This window comes from Lottia gigantea (assembly GCF_000327385.1).
Source record: "Lottia gigantea unplaced genomic scaffold LOTGIsca_16, whole genome shotgun sequence".
Taxonomy (NCBI): domain Eukaryota; kingdom Metazoa; phylum Mollusca; class Gastropoda; family Lottiidae; genus Lottia; species Lottia gigantea.
Window position 1 is genome coordinate 3,689,089 of NW_008707965.1, and position 11,581 is coordinate 3,700,669.

General features: G+C 31.6%; 1 protein-coding gene across 1 annotated transcript; it reads left to right on the forward strand.

Moving 5' to 3' along the window:
* Positions 1–1,766: 1,766 nt before the first annotated feature.
* On the forward strand, positions 1,767–6,913 carry LOTGIDRAFT_158347 (hypothetical protein; the record flags this gene model as incomplete). Its single annotated transcript, XM_009051062.1, has 5 exons — positions 1,767–1,777; positions 3,373–3,383; positions 6,060–6,307; positions 6,667–6,671; positions 6,775–6,913. 5 exons carry the CDS (start codon positions 1,767–1,769, stop codon positions 6,911–6,913), a joined length of 414 nt encoding a protein of 137 aa, XP_009049310.1.
* Positions 6,914–11,581: the final 4,668 nt, after the last annotated feature.

Here is an 11,581-nt window from a genome sequence, read left to right on the forward strand (position 1 = left end):
ACAAAAAGCTGTGAGAAGTATGTTGAGAAAGGGCACAGCAATAGAGGGTAAAGTATCATTATATTTCTTTTACTAGATTTTAATTCAATATTTCCAGAATTCCAAATAAAGCTACAGGAATTATCCAATCAGTTGTCAGAGATTAGGGAGAAGAAACGAGAGGCCAAAAGACGAGAAAGCATGGAGGAGGGAATAGACAAGGTGAGGTGTTAATTAGATTTTATTTAATCTAGCTCGTTAGTTGATTTTGTAGATAGAAAGATAGATAGATAGATAGATTGTGTTGTTGAATCGTCCTAATATAATTTCCTAGTTAAAAAAAAACAGATGGTACTGAATCAAATTTCATGGATATTTTCAAAAAGATATTTTTCAGATACTTTTCGATTTTTCAAACTCATAGATTCAATTTCTTATAATAACTATATATAACTTATATAACTATATATATGTCCAAATTCATTCTGAATTTTAGATTTTAGATTTGGATTTGATTGCCAAATATTTAAAGTTTATGTTACACACGCCGTCACAATGAACCTTTGTGAAAAAATTGCATCAATTTACCAATGAACTACAAATTCCCTTCGCTATTAATTCGATTGGACTTGTGAACATTTTTCTTTCATCAACCAATAAATGCACAGAAATCTATATTAAATCCTTACGTAATTCTAGCAAAACACATTTCCAAATTCTTTTTTTGAAGTCTAATATATAGACTGTCTAAAATACCCGTTGCAAACACAAGCCATAGATATATCAGAAAATATTTTTATTTTCAAACCAATGTTTGTGCTTGGACCCATTTTTTTTGTGAAGAAATCTAATTATTGATAAAAGCAATTTGATTCAGTTCCCTCTGTTTTCAATGATCTGACTTTAACATTAGTTTTAATAGTTTCTTTTTGAGTTGTTTTAAGTAGAATGATCACTGTTTATAAAGATAGTGGACAACAGCCACCACCACGGCATGCGAATGGTAAATATTCAAGATTTTGGGGCAAGGACAATAACTCTGCTTCTAACGGTCAAAAATATCTCAAATTCGTCGACACATACCGATCTTCATTTGATTCCATCAAAAAATCTAGTTCTTAGAGCGTTTACAAGCAAATGTTGACGGACGGACAGGGGTGCCGACAATATACGTCCATATAGAGAGATGTTGGCGTATAAAAACATCAGAGGTTTCATTTAATGTTATTATCCTCAAAACCTCACCCCTCAACACCCCTTCAACACCCCTTTAAACACCCCTTTAACACCCCTTCCCTCAGTAGTCTCTTTGTTACATGACAGTCACATTCAAAATGGAGAGTGAAAGTTTGTTAGTTCAAATTATTTTAGTTAGTTAATTAATTCAAAGACAATACAAAATTACAAATTCATTTTTGAAACCATTTCATGTCCATATAAGGCAATCAAATGATATCATTCTGTAGCTGAGATATTTTACTTGACATACTGTTTATTCGGCATCCCTTTCAGAGAGATTCTAATTAATTAATAATATTATTTAGTATTTGGGTTTTACAACTTGACATCTCTTTCAGAGAGTTCACATAGCTAATAATGTCTTTTTGGTATGTAGGATTGCCAACTTGACATCTCTTTCAAAGGGTTCACATAGCTAATAATGTCTATTTGGTATGTAGGTTTGCCAACTCCACATCCCTTTCAGAGAGTTCACATAGCTAATAATGTATATTTGGTATGTAGGTTTGACAACTTGACTTCCCTTTCAGAGAGTCCACATAGCTATAATGTCTTTTTGGTATGTAGGTTTGACAAATTGACATCCTTTTCAGAGAGTTCACATAGCTAATAATGTTTATTTGGTTACAAGGTTTGTCAACTTGACATCCTTTCAGAGAGTTCACATAGCTAGTACTTGAATGATTAAATTGGAAATCCTGCATGTGAAATTTGAAATGCTAGAGATATTTTGTTAACCTGTGTTTTAGTTTTTAGTTCAGTAGATTGAATTCAGACATTTTGAAACAACCCTGATTATCTCCCTTGTATTATTTGCATGTTATGATAAAATTTAAAGGTGATTTTACTTAAAATTCTCTTCATTTGATTTAAACTCATGTTCTAACTACTTAGCTGGCAACTCTATATAAATGGCTATCCTTATTCATTTTGTGGTAAACTTTTAGTCAGACTTTAAGACTGGTACTTCTAAGGTGCCCTCACAAAATAGAGATTACCAGTTGCGTATTGTTGCAAATGATGAAAGCGATCCAGAGTTGCGAATGTTACTCTCAACTCAGTTGCATGAGAGTTGTGTTCGATACTTATGATGGCCATTCTTATGTGCAACCATACGCAACTAGTGATTGCTTTGTTGTGAGGGTTGAGGGCCCCTCTGGATCATGTTACAAAAATCACAAAAATTAGAAATTAAGCCTATCCTGGATATTGAAATCCTCAAATTGAAGTAAAGCCACCTTTAAATACTGTCCAGTTTATTATTCAGTTGAATTATTTTGCTGCTAACTATCGTGTGCATGTTTGTTACTCTGACTTGTCATTCCTTACAGCAACGTTTACAAGAAGAATATGAATTATTGTGCCAGGCAGAAAGTGAGAAAGAGAAAGAGGTAGTATAAATAACATTGTCATTCTACGCCTTGGTCAACCCAACATCCTAGGTGGCCCTGTGGGGAGTCCGAGGTTATTGTAGCTAATGAGTTTTATTGGATATCCGTTTCTTCATGCAGAGGGTCAACATAGCATATATTATTTATTTGGTACATGGTACATTGCTACTTATTTTTATTACATAGTCTTTCAAATCAGCATCCCATTCAGGGAGTCTACATTGCTTATAATGTTTATTTGGTATTTAGGTCTTTTCCCCTCAGCACACCATTCAGAGAGTTCACATAGCTAAATTTGGGTCTGTCAATTAAACATAGCTTATAATGTTAATTTGGGTTTGTCAACTAAACATCCCATTCGGGGAGTTCACATAACTTAACTTAACTTAATGTTAATTTGGTATTTGGGTTTGAAAACTCAGCACACCATTCAGAGAATTCACATAGCTAATAATATTTATTTGGCATTTGGGTCTGTCAATTAAACATCCCATTCAGGGAGTTCACATACCTTATTATGAAAATGTGCCACAGTTTATGTGTTTCCCTGTCAGATACTTTAAAGGAATTGTAAAGAGGTTTTCAAAAATTTGTATGTGTATCATTCATTCAATCATTTTCAATCAGATGTCTGTGGTTCCTGCAATTCCACTAAAACTAGACTCTTTATGATGTCACTATTGCAAAGGTCCTATATATAAATAGCAGCTTTTGCAGTAGTGATTTCATATAACACTTAATTTTAGTTTTATTGTAATTACAGGCATCACACAGGTCTGTATGAAACATGGAATGATGCAAATTGATGCTAATAGTGTCTCTGATACACTTAGAAAGTTTAGAAAACCTTTTTACAGGCTTAATTAGGATTAAAATCACTAAATGCTGCTTGCTGGGCTTATTTGTCGCCTTCATATTAAGAGTATAAGCTTATATGATAAATGTGGCTCTCACTAAAACTAAATTTATATATGTTTGAAGCATGCAATCCTGTATATTAAGAGACTAGATACCTTTCTGTTTTAATTCTTGCCTAATTTTTTGCATGATTAATTACAAAGATAAATTGAAAACTTGGCTTCTGTTTCACAATAATACTTTAGGAAAATTCAACTTATTAAAATGTTTAGGACTGAAAATTAAGAATAAATGTGGTCATATTTTTATATAGGCAAAGACAATCTAAAATTATCAGTACTGTTGTGAAGAAGAGTTCCAATTCATAGAATATAATCAATAAAATTCAATTCTGATGACAAAGGCAGTAGTCTCTGTTTAAGCATTCCATGCTGACATTGTATTGCTACGGCTATGGCGCTGCAGATCTTTGGAATTTCCCATTCCAATTTTCAATCAGCTGTCTGTGGTTCTTGCAATTCCACATAAACTAGATACTTTTTGACGTCCCCGGAAATATTTTTGGATGATTCTAGAGAGGGTTGTGTAGATTGGAGCAGCCACTGTCACATAGTCAATATATACTGCTATACAAACATTTATTGGTATATAATTATTCTGCTTTATTTCAGTATGAGATTCTATCTTCAATGTTCAACCAAAGTTGAAAGTGAATGACGTCACCTTTAAAATTTCAACCAATACAAGTTACAGAATAAATTTTTGTGGAAATGCCTGAATTTGAGTTTTAAATGGATCACATATTTGTTGTGAATTATTCCTTATTTCCTTAATTATTTGGTGGTAAACTTAATGTCACAGCTTTAAGCTGGTGCTTTAAATGTTGGACTGACATTTTAATGTACGTTGATACTTTAAAGGGATTATAAAGAAGTTTTCTAAACTTCTTATGTGTATAAGCGACATTGATAGTATGAAGTTGAACTATTCCACTTTTCATTAGAAGTGTGTAGAGGCAATCGAAAATATCAGGTGAAGGTTAAGATGGCCACAGACTCTCATGTATGGTATAGGGGGAAATTTAACCATTTTAACATGCTTTGGAAGTCATTTCCCATACAGAAATCTTTTCATTCCTAAAACTTAATTTTAAAAGGTTTTATTTGAAAATAAAAAAAATACCAACGGCAAGAAAACTAGAGGAACTAGTCTGGGATCCCCGTATTAACATTATGGCTTATTGCTAAAAGACTTTCTATTGCCGGCCTGATTGGCTGTATTTACTGAAGAGTACAACCAACCAAATCGCTGTACTTCCACGATACAAGAAAGGTGGCTATTGCAGTCAAGGTATAAGATGAAGTTCGTAATAGCTGTGAAGACATTGTGAAGATGATGTCTTCCTCTTGGAGAAATATAATTGTTATTGTATCAAGGTTTTTAAATGTTGTTGATTGTATTTTTATAATAAAATCTATTAGAAATTATTTATCTGATGTTTTATATACACCGACATCTCTCAATGTATAACCCAGCCCGGCAAATCGGACCCTACCCGTTCTGGGATGTGATATGGAAGGTCGATACCTAAACTGTCTCACATCCCATATATATATTTAACATTCGAGGAACGGGTAGTGCCAGATTTGTCATGCTAAATGTAAAGGTGTATTGTTGGCACTCATGTCTGTCCGTCCTCCCGTCATATTAGTTATCCATCGTCCATTTTGTTTTGACACCGCTAGAAGCGACACTATCTGTTGAATTTGAGTACTTCCTGATGATTAGAAAAGGAGGTATTGCCCATGTCTTGGAATAGGTGCAGAAATTCATTTTCCATTTCCATTAAAAAACACTGGAACTAATGTTGCAAGTACAAAATGGAGGCTTGTAACTTGAATTAAAGTAAGTTTTTTCTTCACTGCAATCTTGTCAAATCTTTCACTTGACTTGGAATATCAAATTAAATTCTGATTGAGGGATCTGTCAGTTTTAATCCAACATGTACAACCAGCCGCTTGGAGCTGAATTCTCAATTTTAATTCACTCCAATTTAAACCAATTGAGGTTGATAAAACATCTTGACGTGCATTGAAAATCTAACCACTAAATATTTTTTAACTGCATTTTAAAGGGTGATATTGAGTGAAGAAATGTCTTTCTGCAATTTTCAAAATGCCAAGAACGATTTGAAAAGTGAGGTATTAAGAATTCTTTAAAAATAAATGGAAATATTTATATTATAAAATTGGTTAAAATCTAGCTTTCTTAACCGATGAGATTTCTTTATTTCTTAATCTGTTTGTTAGTAAGACACGAAATTTAAATTCTTTTGGAATTCTTTTATGTTAGTCGCATTCTGACCACAGAAAACTGTCATTGTAATAATCAATACATAAAACTGAACATGGGATTATATAGACCGAAACATCTGCCTCTATTCCAGCCTCTTATAGCCGTGAAACAAAATTAAATAACTGGGCGGGGATATCAGCCTAAAACTGGTAATAGTCTATTCTATTCTATTTTATTATTTTTGAATTATACTTTTTTGTTTTAATTATTATAATATTTTTAAATTTTTTTTTGTAGTAATGTCTGCGGGCCAGTCTGGAGGGCGTCGCGGGCCGGATTTGACCCTTGGGCCGCCATTTGAGAAAGCCTGGTTTAACGATTTTGATTCTAACCGATTTTCATTGCTTGATCAGTTAGAGTCTTTTATTGATGATGATTTTAATGATGATTATGCTAATGATTATAATTCCTTTGATTTGAATAATTATTATGATGATTATGAGAATGATTATTTGGTGTATAAAGATTGTAAATATTTAAATGAGGTACATGCAGGTTAGAGAAAGATGAAATTATTTCAGGAAATATTACATAGGGTTAGATAAAGCTAATCAGATACAGATAGGCCTACAGATACAGATTCAGATTCAAATACAGATTCGAAATACAGATTCACATTCAGATTCAGATTAAGGTTCTATTTCATTTTGATAACACTAATTGTAGTCCACAATCGAACTAGGTTGCTTCCCCTGATTGACTTTCTAGTCGAAAGAGATAGACCTGTTTGATTACGTTCGTGCATAGCTATTCATTATTCTATGCGTCGGTATTACGTTTGTGTGAAACCCGGAGAAAGAATTGAACATATTATATACCAGGTATTATCATTTTATTATTTTAGCCCAGGTGATATGACCCAGAATATTTCCTGAATATTGAGGCATTTTTACGCACTTAAATCTGATTCTAATCAGAATGACGTCACAATCGAATCTGATTTATACTGCAGGATAAATGAACATTATACTACTTATAGTTTCCATGATGGCGGCAAGGCAGGAAAAAATTACCCTGCACGTAATGGTTTTGACATGTTGGACGCCATTACTAAAGCGGACGTTAACAGAGCTACGACGCTCCAAAGTTGATTTACTCGATTAACGTATATCGATTTGATTCGCTGCTACAATAAATACGCTGATTGTCATGATCAAATTTGATTTGATATAGGATAAATTGTTTTTAGACCAAATCGAATCAGATTAACCCAGGATAAATTCGACTTTGGTTGTTTTATTATTATATACGTAAAATACATTCACAAACTGAATGAGTAATGACATTATTTCATGTTTGTTGACAAAACTCTTGGCCGGGCAGACATTTTGCCAAATATTCAGGTTATTTGATGAAATATATCGGCAAGCGGTTACGTGATAAGGTGTGAGGACTACTCTTAGTTTCTATATACATGTATAACGCTATCAAGTTTCTTTATAAGTTTGGGCACATAACGTTTCAACACAATATAGCCTACACGACGTGTCGTCATCAGATGTAATGATCCGTGTTTATTGTGTTGAAACGTTATGTGCCTAACCTTATTAAAGAAGTGTGTTATATTCCATAATATTGTCTTGTGTTTTGTTATAGGCCTATTGCCATTTAACATCTAAGCTACTACTATTAGGATATTTACCAAATCGACTCAAAACCTCCCTTAAGAAATTTTAAGGCCGCCATCAAGAACTAATTGAAAAATATATCTGTTTATGCTATCATGGCAGATAAGTTTTGATCAGTTTTAAACTTGTCACAATAGTATGTCGATTAGCCACCAGATAATAATAATTTAAATAATTTTACAAAATACTGGGTTTTGTTTTGCCTCCCTATTTTTTTTGTAGTATTTAGCATCAATGACCAGGTGTGGTTTCAGACAGGGTATGCTTACGATGCTATTTTTTTTATCATAATATAGCAATTATTGTGATCAAATCCCTCTCTTTAAATTCGAGAAATGTGTTTTCATCAGTTACCATGGAAATTCGAGTTAAATTTATTTTCGTCATTTACTTCCCTTGCATTTTTTTACATTCGTCGTCAAGTCACTGTTTCTTCTATTGTCGCGTTCCTATCTGTTTTGTGTAATTTGAGCTGCTATAACGCCAGGCGCCAGGCATGGTAAGCTTACTCTTGACTCTTGATGCCACGTTTCATTATGAAATACTATGGTTGATATACTTCCTCATGTTGAAAGTTCTTTTGCTGCTACCAATTTTCCGTCAAAATGTTGTTTTGGCTTTGGGGTTCTATTTTGCGGTTCGGATTGTTAATATATGTTAAAAAATGTCGAAACTGAGTACTTCGACACTCTCGCTAATCCGACATTTTTTTTGCTGTCCCAGTGTATGTCGGATTCCGGGATTACGCAGAGTATACTGTACTTGGTTTATTCATAGTTCTTTATACATCGAGTTATATACTAAGTTCTATTATAACTCTATGGCTATATATAATATGATAGGATAAATACAATGGTATATTATAGAGTTATATACTAAGTTCTATTATAACTCTATGGCTATATATAATATGATAGGATAAATACAATGGTATATTATAGAGTTATATACTAAGTTCTATTATAACTCTATGGCTATATATAATATGATAGGATAAATACAATGGTATATTATAGAGTTATATACTAAGTTCTATTATAACTCTATGGCTATATATAATATGATAGGATAAATACAATGATATATTATAGAGTTATATACTAAGTTCTATTATAACTCTATGGCTATATATAATATGATAGGATAAATACAATGGTATATTATAGAGTTATATACCAAGTTCTATTATAACTCTATGGCTATATATAATATGATAAGATAAATACAATGGTATATTATAGAGTTATATACTAAGTTCTATTATAACTCTATGGCTATATATAATATGATAGGATACATACAATGGTATATTATAGAGTTATATACTAAGTTCTATTATAACTCTATGGCTATATATGATAGGATAAATACAATGGTATATTATAGAGTTATATACCAAGTTCTATTATAACTCTATGGCTATTTTAATATGATAGGATTAATACAATGGTATATTATAGAGTTATATACTAAGTTCTATTATAACTCTATGGCTATATATAATATGATAGGATAAATACAATGGTATATTATAGAGTTATATACTAAGTTCTATTATAACTCTATGGCTATATATGATAGGATAAATACAATGGTATATTATAGAGTTATATACTAAGTTCTATTATAACTCTATGGCTATATATAATATGATAGGATAAATACAATGGTATATTATAGAGTTATATACTAAGTTCTATTATAACTCTATGGCTATATATGATAGGATAAATACAATGGTATATTATAGAGTTATATACTAAGTTCTATTATAACTCTATGGCTATATATGATATGATAGGATAAATACAATGGTATATTATAGAGTTATATACTAAGTTCTATTATAACTCTATGGCTATATATAATATGATAGGATAAATACAATGATATATTATAGAGTTATATACTAAGTTCTATTATAACTCTATGGCTGTATATAATATGATAGGATAGATACAGTAGTATATTATAGAGTTATATACTAAGTTCTATTATAACTCTTTGGTTATATATAATATGATAGGATAAATACAATGATATATTATAGAGTTATATACTAAGTTCTATTATAACTCTATGGCTATATATGATAGGATAGATACAGTAGTATATTATAGAGTTATATACTAACTTCTATTATAACTCTATGGCTATATATCATAGGATAAATACAATGGTATATTATAGAGTTATATACTAAGTTCTATTATAACTCTATGGCTATATATAATATGATAGGATAAATACAATGATATATTATAGAGTTATATACTAAGTTCTATTATAAGTCTATGGCTATATATGATAGGATAAATACAATGGTATATTATGGAGTTCCATTATTACTACGTATTCAATGCAGTCAATGTAGACCGTTGAATATTGAATTTTTTATAATATCAAATTTGAGTGAAATATCTTTTGTTTGGGCTTGTTGACAAAATTCATGGCCGGGCATATATATTTCAAAATGTTCATCGTTATTTGAGAAGAAAAAGACCATTGAGGAATTGTTCAAAGCAGGCCTATGACCCAAAAATTTTATTTTTTAAACTTGGCCAAAATGAGTTTTTTATTCATCAGTGGACTTGCCTTGTGTCAAACCTAGAAAATCCCTCTATAATCCAAAAATGCATAAACCGAAAGTAATAACCATCAAACTAAGTAATTTTGAAACATGCTTAAAAGCGTATTCCAATAATTACTTAGTTAATAGATATGTCGTCTTATATAGAGATTCTATTCTTTAGTCATGGCACCTGGTAAGTCCAACTGATGAATATATATAGGGCCTACTCTTTTTTACAAATTATATTTCTATTCTCATCGTGTCCAAACCACAATCGCATTTCACCAATCAATTTTGTGTGAATTTAAATATCAACCTAAAAATAATACGGAGGGTGTTTGGGTTGGGATGATGAAAATACCAAATGTGGATCATTTTCACAGGCAAGTGTGGTTCATTCATAATGGAATAATTGATAATTCCAAGATCCACCGTGTACTTGTTTAACCTCTGGGCATTATAGATTGTTGAAACGTTTTGTGCAATAAAATGAATGAGTAGTACATACCATAAAATTGTGTTCCGTTATTTAACTTATAAGGGAACTTGATTCCCTTCTATATCGAAGGGTGTAGAGTCATTGTTAATTCAAGTCATTACAGCTTTACCGTATAACGGTATGGCAAATGATAGTATGGCAAATGAAAGAACGACAAATGACATTAGGACAAATGGGCGTACGACAAATGGCAGTATGACAAATGGCAGTATGACAAATAACAGTATGACAAATGACATTAGGACAAATGGGCTATGGCAAATGGTCTTATGACAAATGGGCGTATGACAAATGACAGTATGACAAATGACTGTATGACAAATGACAGAATGATAAATGACAGTATGACAAATGACAGTTTGACAAATGGCATTATTACAAATGGGCGTATGAAAAATGGGCGTACGACAAATGACAGTATGACAAATAATAGTATGACATTATGACAAATGGGTTATGACCAAAGACAATCACTTCATTTTCTAGTCAATGTTGCTTACAACAGCTATATCTAACTAGCTATATTACAGCTATATCTAACTAGCTATATTGCAGCTATATCTAACTAGCTATATTACAGCTATATCTAACTAGCTACATTGCAGCTATATCTAACAAGCTATATTGCAGCTATATCTAACTAGCTACATTGCAGCTATATCGAACTAGCTATATTGCATCTATATCTAACTAGCTATATTAGAGCTATATCTAACTAGATATATTACAGCTATATCTAACTAGCTATATTACAGCTATATCTAACTAGCTATATTACAGCTATATCTAACTAGCTACATTGCAGCTATATCTAACTGGCTATATTACAGCTATATCTAACAAGCTATATTACAGCTATATCTAACTAGCTATATTGTAGCTATATCTAACTAGCTATATTACAGCTATATCTAACTAGCTATATTGCAGCTATATCTAACTAGCTATATTACAGCTATATCTAACTAGCTATATTACAGCTATATCTAACTAGCTATATTACAGCTATATCTAACTAGCTATATTGCAGCTATATCTAACTAGCTATATTGCAGCTATA